This window comes from Coenobita brevimanus, chromosome 78 (genome assembly GCF_032717465.1).
Source record: "Coenobita brevimanus isolate Jiangsu-jjx chromosome 78, ASM3271746v2, whole genome shotgun sequence".
NCBI classification, from domain to species: domain Eukaryota; kingdom Metazoa; phylum Arthropoda; class Malacostraca; order Decapoda; family Coenobitidae; genus Coenobita; species Coenobita brevimanus.
The window spans coordinates 42,331,745-42,351,990 of NC_137031.1; the positions used below are offsets into that span (position 1 = coordinate 42,331,745).

The 20,246-nt window shown below is 39.5% G+C and overlaps 1 protein-coding gene across 1 annotated transcript; it reads left to right on the forward strand.

Annotated features, from left to right (window-relative positions):
* Window positions 1-15,071: 15,071 nt before the first annotated feature.
* Window positions 15,072-19,867, forward strand: ND-13B (NADH dehydrogenase (ubiquinone) subunit ND-13B). Its single transcript, XM_080279286.1, has 3 exons — window positions 15,072-15,101; window positions 16,646-16,807; window positions 19,146-19,867. The coding sequence occupies exons 1-3, from the start codon at window positions 15,084-15,086 to the stop codon at window positions 19,311-19,313; spliced, it is 348 nt and encodes a 115-aa protein (XP_080135412.1). The 5' UTR covers window positions 15,072-15,083; the 3' UTR covers window positions 19,314-19,867.
* Window positions 19,868-20,246: the final 379 nt, after the last annotated feature.

Consider the following 20,246-nt stretch of genomic DNA (forward strand, 5'->3'; position numbering starts at 1 on the left):
TTTTCTAGACATATTTTATGTTTTTTAGATTTTATTTGTTGCTTTAGTGAGTTATTTACAGGTGTTAGGCTTAGGTTACCTTCTTTTATGGCTGTTAGGCCATGTAGATTGACATTAAACTTGTTTTCAGACTCATTTGGGTGGGTTTAGGACTTGGTTGGGTGGAAAACCCAAGACTCAAAAATGCATCTCAATACTTTATATGTTAAATGACCTTGAGATATGATACGCAGCCTAACGATGGGTTTTTACTTAACCAATTGCATCGTTACACTGGGGTAAACCTACATACAGTATTATGTTAATCTCTTTCATTTCTTTAATTCTGTTAAATTACTTGTATGCATCTGGACCTGAATATGGTGGGCTGAATTCACTGATCTGAACTCAATCACATGACAAAATCACCAGATACTCTACTGACCATCGTTACATTTTTATAGTATACAGTGCAGATTCACACACCTCTGACACATCATCAACAATCATATGTGAAAAACACAAATTGTAGCACTTATTTGTCACTTACTATCATGTGATTATGGTTTCATGTAAACCGGGAAACCATTTACAATGTTCTGTGGCAAGTGTTTCCCTATGTGTCAACAAGTGGGTTGGTGGAAGGTTAGTGCCCTTCCCCATAAAACAACTAACCCAAAGTCAAACAGCCATCCCTCATGGAATTATGGTGTCTGGCTATAGACAGATAGATAAATTATGTTTACTGATGATTAATAAGACTTTAAGCAAACTGTACTGCACAGTAGAGTGAATCCTCAATATACGTACTGGATATAATGTATACTGTTCATAATGGACTCCTTCAATGGACACAACTTAGCACTCCAAAAATGTTTCACAACAGTTCAAAATAAACAGTTTGGCATCCATTTGCCCTGTTCTACAAGCAACCTTCCCTCAAGGTTGTACAAAAGCATACTTGGCCTGCCCAGTCAATCCTACATCCTTGACTTGTAATCATTACTGAACTTCTCAGTGACCATCATGTTTATCAGTTCTGATATCTGTGTGATTTATTATTGATATTATTACTGTACACATATCAACATACTACATGTGGGTTCAATATCCTCAGCATTTAAAAAATATAGCACAGTACCTGTAATTATGATATAATACTACAGCATGACTTCACTAAAATGGACTAATTGGGGCCCATGCCATTCCGAAAAAAGCGAAATTCCGATAAAAGCAACATTCGAACTTCCCCCCTGCTAACCCGGACTTTTTCCGATATATCAGACATTAGTCTGGATCACAACAACGGTTTTTACATTTTCACTACCACTGTAGTACTGTACTGCTTTACACCTTTACTACAATAATAAAATGGTATAATATATATAATAATAATAATGTACTGTACACTGATAAACAGGTCTTTTATTTACCTTATTGTGGTGAATACAGTTGAAGGGATCAGGCAGTCCGGACTGCTTCTGGCTTTATTGGACTTTTTCTGATATACTGTATAGGAATTTAGTCCGGTAGCTCCTCGATTCTGATAATAGTGAATTTCGGGCTGTTGAAGTCCCTTATTTCGAGGTTTTACTGTACTTTTAAATGTACAGCTGGGGGTGATAAAAATATTGTAAACCACACAGTACAAATTAGTCGACCCTCGATTCTACGGACCCCGAATCAACGGATTTTGGAAGCAACGGACAATATTTGCTGGCAGAAAATCGCTCCAGACGCCAGTCATTTGTCCGTTATTTGAAAGTTTGTAATTTCCAACTACATACAGTATTTCTCTTTACAGGTACAAAAATAAATGATACTGTAGTTGAATATAAAATTACTGTAACACAGTACTGTACCTGACCCACGTGACCCATGTTACCGTACCACCTGCCACTGCCTGCCTCAGTTTTGTGTGTATCATCGCTGTGATGAGAAGCATTTATATGCTTATTTCCTTGCTCCTCATTTCCTCTGAGAACTCTAAGCACGTGGTTCCAAACTAACTTTCATTATACCTAAGCACCCTGAAAGTGCAATGAACACAAGGAAAGCATTTATTTCAAAGGAAACTGTAAAATTGTTGGACGAAGTGGCATGTATTGTGGGAGCTTATAAGTAAACGATCAAACATGAAATTACTCGGGTATGTTTGCGATGTGGATAGTTTCTTTGCTGGGGAAAAAAAAAAAGTTAATGATTTCATGTTTTCACCTTGGGTGCAACGTGTGAAAAAAAGAAAAAAAAGAAAAAGAAAAGCTTTGTTCCAAACTGACAGTCTTTGGTATAGAAAATTCGACTCTTACGGTATGTGAAGACACTATGTGTTGACGTAAACAGTTTGGTAAGATCATTATGTGAGTTCAGTTCTTGTGAGTTACTGTATACTGTACTGTCATAGAAATTGTACTGCTTGGCTGACTTGTTTATTACTAACAATTACTGCATCCGTGTGTATCCAAGATGTGAGAAGAATGCAATCACTCCATGTTGACAACTTCAGTATAGTTTTTTTTCCTTTACTGTTGATGACTAATGACTCAAAAAGTTTCATTTTTATCTTCTTTTTTCAATGAGTACACCAGAGGTGATTCTTGGCAAAATATGCATGATTCTGTGTGGACATTGTTCACATGTTGATTAGGTCGGAAGTTTTTGCTTGAATGGTAATGAGGACTTTGAAGAGGCTTCATGGCAATCCTTGGTGGTTAAAATTTTTATGGGGAGTATTAGGGGGCAAAACTAGTCAGTTATATTTGGTTAGAATACACTGATGTGTCAAGTCGGCGAGATTGTAATGTAAACACACATCTTGGATGTCTTCCGACAGAAATGTCTAATAACCTATCTTTAAATACATTTTCAGCAAAAAATATGGGGCTCCTAGAACCTAACCCCCTATTTTACATGTAAATATGTCATGTTTTAGCACAAAATTTATTTTGAACAAAGTTCTGCATAACCTATCTTGCGTTGTATGAATACTCTACGTACATCATGAAGCAAGTCGTAATGTAATGTGTCCATAGAAAACAGGGTGTTGTGAGGTTACTAGTCCACGATAGCGTCACTGCACCTCATCTTCGATATTGTCATATTCTTTTGCTATTTTTCTAGTTTTAGGCTGTTTTTCCCTTCATTCTGAAGCAGCGGACTTTTTCTAGTAATGGACACTCGTCCCCCTCTTTTAGTCTGTTGATTCAATGGTCGACTGTACGGTTATAATGGTCTAGCACAATAGACTTGAGTTCTACCCAGTAGTCATTTGTAAATGGAGTTTACTGTGTAAAGTTAACCTTCAATATATCAAACTAATGGGGGGTGGAAAGGCTGATGATAGACATTGCAACTAATGGTTCAACAGTTATAGCCCATGTTCAATGGGGAAACTATAATGACCCCAGGTTAGATTTACACTAAACCTTGTTCAGTGGATACCTGCTGCAGTTATATATGTTCAGACTTTAATTTAAATTCAGTATGAATATAAAAAGTCTGTATTTTGATGCTGCATGGATAAATTTTAAATATTTTCACCCAATAATAAACAACAGAAAAAAAAACTTTCATATGACTTTTATAATTATGGTTTGCTGGCCATGTCACCAGGAAAATTCAACATTTTGTTCAATATAATATACCTGCAGGTTGTCTGGTAGGCTCACAGAGGTCAGTATAATCAAGGTTCAATACAGTAGAAGCTCGGTTTCACGAACATCAATTTAGCTAAAGCCCGAGATAACGGAATAATTTTTACCCAGTATTTTTTTGCCCAATTTAAAGGCAGATTTCCATTAAAATGAGTACAGTGTAATTCCATTAACCCTTTAAACGCGGCCGTGAACAGTCGACCTCCCCCCCCCCGGAGTGACGGGGTTGTATCGCGGTCCGAGTACCTGTAGGAAAATATTAGCCAAAAATCAGAGATTAACCCTAGAACATTATACTTGGTATGGCAGATAGTACTTACATTCAGCTTTCTCCAGAGACATGTGTTGAGCCTTCGTGGACTACCCAAGGACTTGTGGAGACTTGCAAAGTTGGGTAACCAAATCTTCACTTTCACACCTCCAGCAACCCGGTTTCCCCTCTACCACAGCCTCATTCTGTCACAGTAAACTTTATACTACAACGTAAAGGTAGTTTGGAATCCGTATTTGTACAATAAGCACTGAAAATAAGGCTAAAATCAACGGAGCGTACGGCCGACATGCAGCGCGGCGGCGGTCTTCCCGTCACTCAACAAACATTTCCATTTTCACAGCTAAAAACATGTATACTACATTACTTTCAATCATATTACTTCCCAAAAGATCACCGCGGCGCGCTTTTTATTCTGCTTTATGCCCGTCACTTTATTCTCGTTCCTGTCGGCCGCTTGCACTGTCTCGGAAGAGCTAGAACTCGCCATAATGTCACTTTGAAAGCCTGCGGTAAACTGACGCTAAACACGGGCAAACCGTGCGAAAAAAAGCTAGTGTTACAACTGGGGAAACAAGCGTTTCCTATTAGCATAAACTGCTTGTGAGAGGAGAGCGCAGATTTACAGTTCTGAGCAGTCAGAGCGCTGCCATGTATCACAGCCAGGTTGGCCGGGCCGTGGTGGGGGGGGGAAGGGGGGAAAACGCGATACTTGGCAACAACGGAGGTCAGTGGTACAAAGGTAAAGTATGCTAATTGTAGCTACAGGGTGGTGGTACTGATAGACAATACCAGCTGGAGCCTGCTTCCCCGCGGTTATTCAAAATTTACTAGAATCGCAAACACGACGCTCTGCCGTTATGTCCTTTTCGCCGAGCGTTGCAAACGCGACGCTCTGCATTTAAAGGGTTAAGAAAATTCCGTTCCCAATATCACCGAATTACCAGAAAAAGTCCCATAAATCGAGCGAGTCATCAAGCCCACACTGGAATCACTCCCCTGACCAGCAGTGTGCAGCGTTGCCGCAAGTTCCTGCCAAGCTGCTTGGGTGGTGGTGGGGACTTGGCAACATCATTCGGCCCATGCAGTCTTCACGTGATGTTCCTCAAATGTAAACAACTGCTCCACACGTGTGCAGCTTTGCCTTGGTGTTGAGCCCTTTTTTTTTTTTTTTTTTTTAACCATCTAGAAAAACACCAGTGGAACTGGGACTACCTATAATCTGTGGCTTAGAGAAAATCTACCATGGCTGTGGAGTAAAAAAAAAAAAAAAAAAAATCCAACAAACTTTCTGGTCATACTGGCTCATGAAGAACCTGATGAAGCATAGGTTTTCCTTTTTTGTGTGGGTGTTTTTTTGAGGAGGCTTATGACACACTTGTAGTAGGTTGGGAAGGTTTATGAAAGATGTGGGCCATATACGATGTACAAGAGAGTTTGTTGGGTGCAGTAAACTCTTTTTATGAGGGTAATATTGCGTGTGAAAAAGTGTCGCTACTTTTCGTACCAAGGAAATGAAGGTGACTGAAGGAGATGTACAGTCAACCCTTTCTATACCAAACCACTTGGGGAAATGGGCTTACAATGTATCTGATAATCTGCTATTGATGACACACACTATGGTTGGATTTAATGAACCAAGGTTCAATATACAGTGAAACTTCGATATAACAAACTAATTGGGGGGAGGGGTCGGTCGCTATATCCGAAAGTTCGCTATACACGAGGGGTTCGGTACTTCCAAGGGATTACCGAACTCAGTTCGCGATATAAGGGGAGTCGTTTGGTCCTATGTGTTCAAACATAACCTAAACCATGTGAAATTTTACATGGAGAATTCAATGGTTTATGAAGTTTTACGAGTAAATACAATACTGTATGAAGCCGTACATATACAGTAAATACAATACCTATAATAAGAATAATGTATAATGTAGTACTGTAACAGTACACTTACCCTACCAGGAAGAGATGCTGTTGTCGCTGTGGGCTGATTCGCGAACTTCCCCCGCATTTAGCGGCCTTTGTTTGCAAAATCTGGGGGAAGTTCGGTCACGATTTGGCCGTTCGCTATATCCGAAATTCACAATACCAGGGTTCGTTATATCAAGGGTTTACTGTACCATAAACTAAATCTCGCTTGGTGTATGCCTACAAGAACTATCCATCTTCATGGCTTTATTTTTACTTTATGTGAGTTAATACTGTGAACCTTTATACTACAGTACTGTACAGTATATGGATAAGTACTATACATTTTCTATTAGTAATAAACAACACAACAGCAAAAACTAAAAATTACTCTTTCTTTATCTTTCGTTCAGTCTGGTGGCTGTGTCTGTGTCCCGTTATATCAACCCCTGGTATGATGTAAAACAAAATTGTTTTGTAGGGCCAAGGTGGTCAATACGGCCAAAGTTCAGTTGAAAGAGGTTTGATATATAAAGAGTTTAGTATACTGTCACCTTGGTTGTCATATTATATATACCTGTATATACAGTACAGTATATATATATTTTATATATATATGTACTGTTTGTTTAAATTCATTTCATTTTTAAAAGGCTCCAACATGCTTGCATGCGTCGGCCTTGGTCACCTAAAGGCAGCTCTCCATGCTGCACGGTCTATTGCAGCCTCCTTGTTAATTAACCCTAAGGTCACACTTAATGACCTCGTCCCATGTCTTTCTTGGTCTACCCCTCATAACCCCACCACCAATATTAACACTTCTCACCTTCCTCACCCAATTATCATCCCTCATCCTCTCCACATGCCCAAATCATCTCAATCTACCTCTCCTCATCACAACACCAATACACTTCAGTCCCATCCTACCTCTCAACTCTTCCATTGTAAACCCAGCCCCCCCAGACCTTGCACGCAGGGACAAACTACACATCCACCTAATCATTGTCATTTCTGTACATCTGAGCCTGCGAATATCCTCCTCCTTTACTGCCCAGGTCTCACTACCAAAAAGCATTACACTCCTAACACATGCTGCATACAAAGATCCCTTAGCATGTAGCGGAGTCCTCTCAATCTCAGGAGAGGCAACAGCTCCCTGAACTTCTTCCAACCACTTCTCACCCTAGCCACACAGCTAGCTCCAGCCCCACCTCCAGCACACAACATGACTCCATAATAACAAAACTCTTCCACATTAATCCTAACACAGATAATCTGAAAATCTCAATAATCCAAATTTTTGAAGATGGCTGACAAAAAACTCCAAAAGTAAACAAATCAAATTTTAAAAATTCAAACTGTGCACCAAATGTGCCAAAGTGCCAAGCAGTGTAATCATGGAAGTTTCATGGAAGAAGGCTTATGTATACTTTGATAAACTGGTGCATTTCGTTGAACACAATAATAATTACAATGGGGCTGAGGTGATCAATTTCCATATCCTGCGAAACGGGTTCTACAAGAAACGTGCGCAGGCTGTCAGGCAGGCTAATATCCGTGACTGGCTGAAGTGCATGAGCAACCAGGCAGGTAAATCCACTGATGACGACCCAAGACCAGCTACCCATACTCCAAAGAAGGCACTTCAAGGAACCTTAAAAGAAGCAGGTAGTCCTGAGCCGATGCTCGAGGACGATGAGTGAAAGTGGCAAAGTGAAATATACTGTACCATAGGTTTATGGAATTTTCCACAGCAATACATTTTAAGTTTTTGTGCTTTTACAATACGTGCATTATTATTATTAACCCTGGAGTTACTCTCTGTAATTGGATTTACCTACCTACAGCTGCTGTTTGCGACACTACACATTACTAGTGAGTTAAACCCATAACATCTCCTAATTTACCAATTACAGTTCATGTCTTCAGCAATACATTATTAAGTAAAAAATTTGTGTAATACGTAATGTTTATGTGCCATATTGTATTATGAATGAATGAAAAGTGAACCATTCGGTAAAATTTCAATTTAAACATGAAATTAAGTGTCTTAGGGGTCCCACCCAAAAACCCGAAAAATCTGATAATCTGAATGATTCTCGGGCCACTGCCAGTCAGATTAACGGACTTTTACTGTATATATATACAGGGTGTAACGCGACGTATGACAGAAACTTACACCAGTGATCTATCATGCAATTTTGAGCATATTTTGTTCTATAACATATACTCTCTGTGACCCCAGTTCAGTACCCAGCATTCTGCTGTTTCGGTGTAAAAGTTTAGTGGCTGCATAGGTGCCATTGTGTGAGAGCTTCGCAGGGCGACGGGAGACGAGTATTATTAGCTTATACTGTACTGTACATAAAAATCCCATATCCTATCAGTACAAATGAGTTTTAAGAAGAAACTTGATGAAGTCTACTGATTCCTTAACATCGTCATGCATTCCTGCAATTCTTTTGCACAAATCGACTGTAAATTAAGGATTAAATTCAAATTTTATGGATTGCGGGGAGTAGGGAGGGAGGAAAGGGGCTGGTGTGTTGTTGCCAGTTATGTAATGTTTTGTTTGTAGGATATTGCTATGAGCATTATCATAACACCCACAGCTCATTCAATGGAAAAACATTACTGTAATGAGTGACATGAAAAGAATCTGATGGCAAAAGGGTTCAGGGAAGCAAAAGAAAATAAAAATGAAGATTTCTTTTCATGTCACATATCATAGAGAAATGGTCAAAATATCAGATGAAGATTTCAACACATCTGTGGGGCTGACTCCAATGTACTGGCAGGACTTGGTATACAATATCTCAATTTGTAATTTTGCCCTTTACAGACTGCCCACTATTAACACTCTGTCCCAGACTTCAAAATGACCCATTACGTTTTAATAATCATCATGATGGGGGAAAAGCAGTTTTGGACCTATAGTATTAGGTAAATAAACTGGTGAATTATGGATAAAACATTGGGAATGATTGTGATCTAAGTCAGTTTCTGTGGCTTATGGCCCGTGCACATGGCCAAAAAAGAAAACTATACCGTATTCATCACTGTCATGAATTTTTCAAGTAAGGAAGCAGCACACTAAATTAAAACGCTTGGGACAAAATGATCAGATATGCATTGATCTTGGGGTTAAATTGACCTGAAAGCCCTACAGTACATGGTGAAATGCCATTCTGCCATGGTTTGTGTGTAAAATTTATGGGGTTGTATAATGATTATTTTCAAACTTATACAGTACATTTTGGCACTTTTTTAAAACTATGACTATCACAATTTGGTTACAACTCAGTTTACCTGGAAAAATATATATGTACTGTAAATATAAGTTATATATATTCCTGATATCTTTCCTACATTTTCCCCAAAACTAAACAAAAAGGAAAGCAATATCAAAAGCTGTTCATTCTGACAAATGGTAACACTAAATGGCATATACAGAAATTACACGGGATCAACCTTAACTGTATAAGCCACACTCTTCAGTCCTAATCTTGGTATTCTTGACCTCTGAAAAAAAAAAAAAAAAAAAAAAAAAAAAAGATTTTTTCTTTTATCTGGGTAAAATATTAGACCGGAAAAAAAAAAAATGCAAATGCAAAACTTATACTGTATTCGGTACTTCCATAGCTACTGCCACAGAGCTACAGTCTGAGTACAATTCTTGCATATGGTTTATTGAAAGTGGTAGTCAGCTTCTCGATAATTACCCTGGAGAGCATTCTTAACATAAACAAAAATTGTAATCCGGCAAAGCCATGTTCTGCCATGATCATACAGGTTTTAATATAAAAATAGTCACAGGAAACTTACAAAAAAGGGAAGCTCAAACTAACTCAACCCATTTCAAATATTTTGAGTCCTACCTGTTAAACTGTGGATTGGATAAATGCACATTAGCCTACTTAGGATCAGTATTTAGAAACACATACTGGTACCGTTAATCCTTGCAATTCAACTATACAGTTTTCCATGCTCTCACTTTATTTCATAACATAAACTACAAAAACTATCAAATTTCCTGATGAATCTACAGTACATTGCTGTTGGTCAATAATGACTACTAATACCAACAAACCTTCACTAAAATGATCTATCTTCCTACCCATTGACAGACATCTCAATCCCATAAGAAGTGGCCACAAACGTATAAAATAAATACTAAAACCACTATCTGTTCACGAAATGATAGGCAGATTATATCAGCTACTTACTTAATCCCTTCCCTGCTAATGGCATCAATCACTGTAACAAATTCTGACTGCCAAATAGCAATGATCAATATGACACTATCAAAAAATGCCTGATAAATCCCTAGGAAATTACTACCACTATAAGCTATTACATACATCTGTTCAACTTGATTTTTATCTTTTACCCTAGCCAACTTGTATTCTGGTACCTTTCAGCATATCTGAACAAGTATAAAGTCTAAAAAGAATATTTCCAAAAAAACACAAAAAATTCAAGGCAATTTGGCATAGGTAAACAAGTTTAAAGGGCCCCTGTATCAATGGGTTTAAACCACACGCAGCTAAGATTTAAAAACCACACACATTACGAGGGATGCGTACCACAACATTTACACTGAAAAAAACACAATTACTACTAAATATTTGGGTATACTACTAACTCACATGAATTATACGACTCTATGGCTACACATTCATACACAAGAAATGGTGTTTAAATTATGATGCAACGACACCACGGTAAGAGTCCTAAAATAGTTCGATCTTCACATGAGGCAACTGAGGGCAGCTTATGTGCATACTTGTTACTTTAGATTACGAGTAACACAATTATACTAACCTTTGTTCAATGTTTTCGCTTTGAAGCTATGATGGAAGCCCAAAATCTCTCTCTAAATTAGCTAAATTACCGTATCACACAATCAATAGTCACAACAATAACAAACAGACGAAATACGAACATCTATTCCCAGACTAGAACTACCATTCTATTGGTCAATGTGAGGTTGGGCCAATGGCAAGCTTCCAGTGTTCTGTGTTTATAAGAGAAGGTTTTCTCTCATGTTCATCTACGTTTTCTTAGTTTTAATGGGGATACTATTATGATTTTTTTTCCCAATGCTTCTTGTTACCACTCATAATATTAGGCATCCCAGCTTTAAACAAAGTGTGAGAACTCTTATGATCTGACTGTTAAGACCAAGGTATAGTGATAAATAAGATAAACTATATAACCCACTACTTTGAGATTATGAACTTTAATATAGGCTACCCTGACTCGAAGAGAATATATAGGCTACTCATACCAAAAGGAACAACCTGTTTGAGTGTAGAAGGATATTGTAGAATGGTACTGAATTAATGAAGGACTAAGGGGAGTGGTAATGGTACAAAGTTGGTGATATATACAAATTTTAACAAATGACAGATCATGGAGGACGTTCAATAAAATCATTAGCCGAGAGAACGACTAAAAGATCGCGAACATGAGCAGTTGCAAAGGTCAGTTTACAGATCATACTATACCTACAGTTACCATATTGGTAAAGAAAAAGGAGAGAATAAAGGCAATTGTTTAATTCCTCTGGTAATAATGACCGAGATTATTCACCATCTCTGTTCACCTTATTTATCACTTCATTGTAGGCTTATTTGAAACACACACACACACACACACACACACACACACACACACAAAGAAAAATACAGAGAAGGGGAACCATGGGGCACAATGATAAAACCAGAATCAGGTATAACAGTGTACGTTGTTGTTAATCAACCACGTCTGTCTGGCTGAACAGACCCATCAACCACAGGCAGGCAACTGCCCCTGCAGGGCCGTCCCGTAAAGCTAACCAGCTGACAACGTCGCACAACAGCCCGCCGCGGGGACAAACGAGAAGATTTTGGTTCCTGAATGGAAGCCACATTTGCGTCTCTCCACTCAGTTAGCAGGGGCACCATAGCAGGGTCCAGGTCACCCTTATTATAAATGATCTCCTGGGTTACAGGAAACCATTGGGCTTGTCACTCACAGCAGAGCCACCTGAAGTGAAGACTAATAAAAAGAGACAGGAAGGAAAGTGAAGAGTAAGAAGGAAGGCAGAAGCACAGACAGAATAATAAAGGTGAGGAAGAAGTATGCAGCACTAATCAAGTGAGTGGATGATGGTCGCCAATACCTACCACCACAGTGAACGGTGCATCCATTTGCAAGATACCCCTCTCGCTCCTCTCATCAGAAGCATTCTGGATTTTTCTGGATTCTTTACTTTCATTTTCGCGGCCTACATCTGTGCCCCCTCTACCTAATACTCCAAAGAAGGCTCTTACTAACCTACAGTATGTCAATTGATTGCACGAGGATCATTAAAAATCTACATATTTGCTTGGCTTCTGTGGTGCTGTTGGGTGAACAGACAAAAGGAAACAAAATATGTCAGTTTCCTAAAGCACCACCACATTCATAATACTTCAACTTAGGCTACTGCCGGGCAAAACAGTGATCAGTACCAAGAGTTCTTTAAAAATATATATATTTATCTATTACAGTCCGTTAATTCAATCTAAAATCACAAATCGCTTTCAACTCAGGTGATAGGAGAGACGTAAATTGAAGGTTTTATGTAACTAGCAACCAAAGAGACTGATTCTTACAACAGAACTGATTCATCAAATGTCATGCAACCACAGCACAGTAATGCAACCACAGCACAGTAATCAAGTTAACGAGAATGGCAGATCCGTCAGCCGAAAATCACGACTACTGCATCAAAAAACGAGGCTGCTCGATATTTTTCTGTATTGTCGCTGTCACTTAGAGAATGGATCACGTGGCAATGGAAATGCATGGATAAAAAATAAGTGTGGCATAATATGGAAACAATGTCACCTTAGGACCTACACTCCTGGCTGATGCGTTCTGGTGAGGGAAGACGAGGGGTTGTGGTAACTTGCAGGCCAGGAGGGCAGGTGAGAGTAAAGGTGTTATAAGGAGATACGAGGTGTTGTGGTAACTTCCAGGCGAGGAGGGTAGGTGAGGGTAAATATGCTATAACTTTTACTCTAACCTGGCCCCAAATTGCTCTCTCTCTCTCTCTCTCTCTCTCTCTCTCTCTCTCTCTCTCCATCGTTTTTGCTGAGCTGTAACAAGAGATTAACCCTAAAATATGATGTTGTTTATGAAGAAGTACTATGGAAAGAATGTTGAGCCACAGTATTGTCTTTTTCTGCCACTATGCCATGCGAAATAACCTGCAAAAAGAAAATCCGAGCCGAGCTAAGGTAAAATTTGTATATCATCCCCCCCCCCCTTCCCCTCACTGTAACTCTGCAGCCAGAAGCTACCCAACCTTTGTTTGTCGGGGTTAGTTAATGTCTGATTTATGTGCTCGCAACTCTACAGCTAGTGGTAGGTGGTGGCGACCATCATCCACTCACTTGATGTAGGGATGCCTACTTCTTCCTTAGCCTTTATCAATCTTTTCTGTGCCTGCCCTCCTCTCTGCCTATTTCTCCCATCTTTCCCGTCACTTCTTATTGCTTTTCTTTCCTTTACAGGTGGCTTTACACTGAGTTTGCGAGTGTGTGTAAGAAACGGAATCTAAAGGTGAATGTAGGGAAGAGTAAAGTGATGGTCTCTGAGAGAGGTAAAGTCAGTGAATGTACAGCGAAGTTGGATGGTGAGGAATTGGAAAATGTGAGTACGTTTAAGTACTTGGGTAGTGTGATGAGTAAGGATGGAGGTTTGGAGGGTGAAGTGCTTGAAAGGGTACAGCAGGGAAGAAAGGTTGCTGGTTCCCTGAAAGCAGTGATGAGAAACAGGGAAGTGAGCATGGAAGTGAAAAAGTTACTACTTGACAGTATTGTGATACCAACTCTAACGTATGGAAGTGAAGCTTGGACGTTGTTGGAGGGCACAAGTCAAGAGTGAGAGCAGTGGAAATGAGTTATTTAAGAGGAGCCTGTGCAGTCACATGGAGAGACAGGCTGACAAATGAGGATATAAAGGAGAGTTGTGGTGTGGATGTGGATGTGATAGGAAGCGTTATGAGGAATACACTGAAGTGGTTTGGCCATGTGGAGAGGATGGAAGGTGAAAGACTGACGAAGAGAGTGTATGTGAGTGAGGTGGAGGGGGGGAGAGGGAGGGGGAGGCCGAGGATGAGATGAAGGGATGGGGTGGAGAGGTATATGAGAGAGGGAGGTGTGAGTTGGGAGCAGGGCAGTGAAATGGCGGGGGACAGGGCGACGTGGAGGCGATTTGTTTGTGGCCACCCCGAACAGGATTGAGGCGTCTGGCAATAGATAGATAGACAAGGCAAATGGTTTCCTGTAAGCAAAGAAACCATTTACAACGCTGGGTGGTAACCGTACAACCAAGCCACACGTGCTCCCTACGTGTCAGCAAGTGGGTTGGTGAAGGGTTAGTGTCCCTCCCTGTAAAATAAATAACTCAAAGTCAACTAGCCACCCCTTACGGGATTATGGCGTGTGGCAATAGATAGATAGAACTCTACAGCCTACGCCATGGAGGTAGGGGATGTTTAACAGATACCATGTTGGAGGCTCTGAGTCCTCTCTTACATTGGATCCTTTGCTAACTCATTCTGATCCATACCACCGTTCTTCTCTCTAGTGGTGGGTTTTAGTCCTGCAAAGGATCAGTCGAACTGATCAATCTTGATGAATAATGAACAGGATGTTGGTAAATGAACCATAACCACACACGAGGCCACATCAGTTGATGTAAGCTTTAGATCCTCTTCAGGATACATTTTACCTTAAACGGATCCAAAGCAGGCTAAAAACAGTTGTGTCCTCACAGTAACCACAATTGTATTAAATAGGTATAAATCATCCATTTTAACAATACACGGCAGTGAAGACACGGAAGGTTCAAATAATGCACTATGCACTACAATTATAAGACCTTCATCCACTGGAAGCATGCAAATGTTGTGTAATCAGTGCAAATATAATGTCTGTAATAATGCATACAGTACTTCTTGGAGATCCAAAATGTTTTAGAACATCTCGAGGTAAAAGTTTGAATTACGCGCCTACGCCAATGTTTTGGTCGACAGCTGAGAGTCTTGTCAAACCAATATCTATTGTCATTTTCCAAGCAGCAAACACTAAACAACAAAGTTTATATCCTAGACAATTACAGTAATTATAACTACCTTATTATACTCTTGTGTAGCATTATATGCCAGTGACAATGAAAATATTCTATTTCCATACAATGAGTAATTTGAAGTTTCACTTGATCATTGCATAAACATGGCGTCCAAGAAGCTGGTGAGCTCTTACTAATTTTACCCATTGATTTAGAACTGCATTTTTATCTACAAGTAGCCACCATTTACAATGTAGTCTCACATGGAATAGGGAATGAGAATATCTGAGCCAAACAGAATTAATATCGCTTGTTCCTAGATTACACATGCAGAAACCGGCGATTTGGGTATATAGGAGCTCAAAATTAAACATTTTCACGCCAGAATATTATACATTTCAGTAGTTTGATGGCAATTTATGATGACTTTAAGTTTTCTTTCTTAGTTATATGGGTTAACGTCATATACTTATTGTTTCTAAATGGACTGAAAATGTATTGATCTTCCCTGGCCTGTATTTTTTTTTTTTTTTTTTTTAATACAGCTCTTGTAAAACAAACGTCCAAAAATTATTGCCATCCCATTTCATTATCAGAATTTTGTAAAATTTTGATTTTACACCAAACTAATAGGCACTTACACTCATATGCTTAGTGCCCAACAGTTTTAAGCACTTCCTTATAATATGTAAGCATGTATTGCAAATGCATTTTTACATACTTAGTAAATAAGGTGGGGGATAATTTCCAGCTCCTTTCTCTGGCCTTTATTGCATCTAGGTTAATATGAATTAATCTGACCTAAGATAAGATGCAATAACAGATGGAGCTATGGTAGTAGCTACACAATCCCCCCTCCCCTTTGTTATTTACTAAAGACTCGACTAAAAAGTACAAGTGACGTGTTTTGAAGAGAAACTACATAATATGGCGAACATATAAATTTCAATCTCCGTTAGTTGGGTGTTATTCCAAAATACAGTAATACCTAATTTTGTCCTGCTTTGGATATAAATGAACACGAATTACTGAAGAAAGAAAAAAAAATGAAATTATAATGCTAAAAGGCATGGTATTATATTACAGTATTTTACTTTACCATGACATCAAATGTTGAGGTTCATAAAGACCACTTTGTATGATGAGGGAGTTGAGTTAAAACTTGGAAACTATTGATATGGATCGGACTTCAAGGTCTGATTCAATAAAAACACAAACAGAACCACAGGAATAACATTTTCTTTCCAAAATCTGATGTTACCAGTATGGTGTAAAATTTTTTACCAAATTTATATGGTGCCAGTATGATAAGCCATACTGTTACCGTACCATAATGAAAATGTTTTCATCCATCGTGACAGGTTTATGTTACTGTTGCTGTCAATGTTAGCTGGAAGGGCCTGACCTGTAGGTATACAATAAGGACAGCAGCAAACATTTTTGACATAGTAACTCAAGACAGTATGTAACAGCTGCACTCCTTAACAACGAGGTCTGAAAATCACCATCACTATTACTGTGCAGTAGTAAGTTATAGGTAGGCCTTGTTATAAGTCAGGATGAGTACTAAATAGTGGGAGTAACTGTTAGATCTGCTTTATTGGTGGCAATAGTACTGTACCAAAACTATACAGGATGTGCAATTTCTCATTATTTTTCTGTGCATCAGACTGCAACTGTGTCAAATAAGGCAGGTAATAACTTGTCTGCATGTACTTTTTTACAGGCAACTGGTCTCACAGGTTTGGCAGTGGCAACTAACCCACACCACACTTTAGGTGTCCTTTATAGCAAAACCCTACGATGTCTACAAAAGATGCCACCTGATGCAGCCTACCGCAAGTACACTGAGCAGATCGTTACTGAGAGAAACAACTTGGTTAAGACGGTGAGGAATCCTTTTACAGTACTTAACCCCTTTACCACCTTGATATGTTATTCATTGTACACAAGTTAAAACAAGATTATTTTACTCAAGGTAGCATGGACTTCTGTCAGAGAAGAGATTAATGAAGACTGTATCTAACCCCTCTCACTGGAAATGCGACCTATAAACAGAATTAAATTGTCTGTAGGTAACAAGAATATAATGATGAATACTGATATTAGATTAAGAGTATACTGTACTGTGTGTGTGTGTGTGTGTGTGTATATATACACCGGTATATATATATATATATATATATATATATATATGTATATATATATATATGTGGAGCCTCTGTGGTACAGTGGTAGAGTGTGCATTTCGCACGTTGGTAAGCGCGGGTTCGCCTCCCGCCAGAGTTGTAAAAACTTTGGGAAGCGTTCACCAAGCCACTTGCTACTTTGGCGGACACAAGGGGTGCAGTGGTTGAACCAGTGTCACACACTAGTGTGCTTGCACCCAGTTGGCTTAAGGCGGGCCGATTACACTTGGTTCACAGACTACACACACATCCAAAGCCACTACAACAGTACAATCACACTCACAAGCTCTTCTCACCCTACATACAGTCTCGACCAGACAGCCTAAGCCACTAGGTAGAGATACATTGGCTGTATCGTCCCTGCTTCGGTAGGGATAGGCCGGTCCTGCAGTGGACCTCAACGGCTGCTGCTGCTGCTGATGATATATATATATATATATATATATATATATATATATATATATATATATATATATACTGTATATATATATTAGGTGCTACCTAAAAGTTCCAGTAATTTGAATATTGTAGGAAAATAAGCTACCTTACCTCCTAGTTCTCACTGTCGCCTTCGAAGTAGTCCCCTTGAGCACGTATACAGTGGTCCCAGCATTTTTTCCATGAGTCCATGCAACCCTGGAAAGCTTCAGGCATGATGGTCTTGTGCACCTCCTGCAATTCTGTCTGGATCTCCTAAATCGTCAAATCGATGCCCTATCAGTAGTAATTTCAGCTTGGGAAACAGGAAAAAGTCGCAGGGGGCAAAGGTCAGGCGAATAGGGTGGGTGGGGAATGACGTTAGTGGGAGCCAGGAACTGCCGGACAACAGTTGATGTGTGGGCGGGGTGTTGTCATGATGCAGGACCCAGTCCTTGTTCTTCCACTGTTCTGGATGTTTGTGGCAGATGTTCTCCCTCAGACACTGCAAAACTTCACAGTAAAGCTTTCCGCTGATAGATTGACCGGGTGGGACAAATCCCTTGTGAACAATCCCTTGGATATTGAAGAAAACAATCAACATCGACTTGACATTGCTGCGCCACTGGTCCGCCATTGCAAAACCACTAAACCACCTACACACCACGTTACAATAGTAAGCATAGCTCAACAACATGTCCACTCACAGACACAGCCAGGGCCACACTGATGTACAAGGGGTGCTGATGACTCCTCGTAGCAGGAAAGGCAAAACTGCAAACGGTTGGCTCCCTCTGTTGAAATTACTGGAACTTTTGGGTAGCACCTCGTGTGTGTGTGTGTGTGTGTGTGTGTGTGTATATATATATATATATATATATATATATATATATATATATATATAAAACCTAAGCCTAAGCACGTGACAGGTTTTGCATTTCTAAAGTAAATATGTAAAAGATGAAATGTGGTAAAACACTGACTAGTTGAGTATATAAAATAAATTGTACAGATATACCCTCTCACTCGATGTAGTGCTGCTCTCTGGTGTCTGCCCATTCCACTCCTCCTCCCCTCTCTCCTTCCTTCCTCCTCTGTCTTTCTTACTTCATTCTTTCCTCGTCTTCTGCCTATGGGTGACTATGCACTCTTTCTTCTATTTCTTTCCTTCATTCTTTCCTCTTCCTTCTGCCAATGGGCAACTATACACAGAGTGACAAGCCAAATGGTTTCCTGAACACCAGGAAACCATTTACTATGCTGGGTGGTAACCATATAACCAAATTATGGCGCCTGGTGGTTTAGTGGATGATTACGGCACTCCAATCGGATTGAGCCGGTGAAGGTTTATATCCAAGGGATGGTTAGGGTTTATTGCTAATGTAATGCCACTCAGGGATGAGTGAGGCTGGTCACTCTCATATGAAATGTCAGGACCAACTTGCCTAGCCCTGGGCTCCTACATTCCTTATGGGGCAATTTAGGATTGGATGATGGTTGGATGGATGGATATATACATGTAACTAACTCTGTTCAGAATTGAAAAGTGTTCTGAGATATGGGGTAGTTAGCTGATATTTAAATTTATACTAATTACTCCCTTTTGTTTCCCCTTACCAGGAGCCAGATGTGGCCAAGTTGGAGCAGGCAATGAATGCTGGTCAAGTGGAGGAAGTGATCCAGCAGGCAGAGAATGAGCTGTCCCTGGCTCGCAAGATGCTGGAGTGGCGTCCTTGGGAGCCACTTGTACAGGAACCACCTCCAAACCAGTGGAAGTGGCCTATCTAAGGCAGCTCATAATGTGTTGGATGGACCAATGGCCAAATAAGTTGTGGTTGGTTAAAACAAGTTAGATGATGAACTTTACTGTATTAAGAATTCTGTTTTCAAAGTAATTATACCATATTGATGTGTGATTAATGTTGGTTATGCACTGGCCGGTCACTGACTAAATAGTGCCATACTCTATACGTGGCAAAAATAAAGAAGTAGCTAAATAAATTCATATTATTGTACCACAATGTGCAGCAGTTATAAAGGTACTGAAAATGCAATATATAAAATTTGGGTATTTCACTTTGATGTATATTTTGTACCTAGCGGATATTTTATATTACATTAACGGAAAACCAGCCAGCTACATTGGCAAATTGTACCATAATTATACTGATACAGTACTATCTATGACTGAAATATTTGCTTTTAAAAAAGTATTAAGGTTGATAAATGAGCATCATTTTATGTCTGTGTACACCAAACAGTTTTTATTCCAGATGTACATATTGTGCTGGGAAATATTATCACTGTAATATAGTTTAACAGTAAATTAAGTAATTAATAAATGTTTATTGCTTAACCTCCCTTGTTCTGTATTGCAGTGCTTTTATATTACTGGCATGTATACCAGCCTATCCTCCCTCTTTTCCTTCCTTCCTCTTCTGTCTTTCTTTACTTCATTCTTTCCTCGTCCTTCTGCCTACGGGTGACTTTACACTCCCTCTTTTGTCTTTCCTTCATTCTTTCCTGTTCCTTCTGCCTGTGGGTGACTCTACACTGAGTGACAAGCCAAATGGCTTCCTGTACATCAGGAAACCATTTACTACACTGGGTGGTAACCATATAACCCAATTATGGCGCCTGGTGGTTTAGTGGGTGATCGTGGCACTCCAATCGATTGAGCCGGTGAAGGTTTATATCTAAGAGGTGGTTGGAGTTAATTGC

Excerpts from the sequence above, each read along its gene's own strand:
- ND-13B (XM_080279286.1), top strand. Across the intron at positions 16,808-19,145 it reads GAAACAACTTGGTTAAGACG|GAGCCAGATGTGGCCAAGTT; the intron begins GTGAGGAATCCT and ends TCCCCTTACCAG.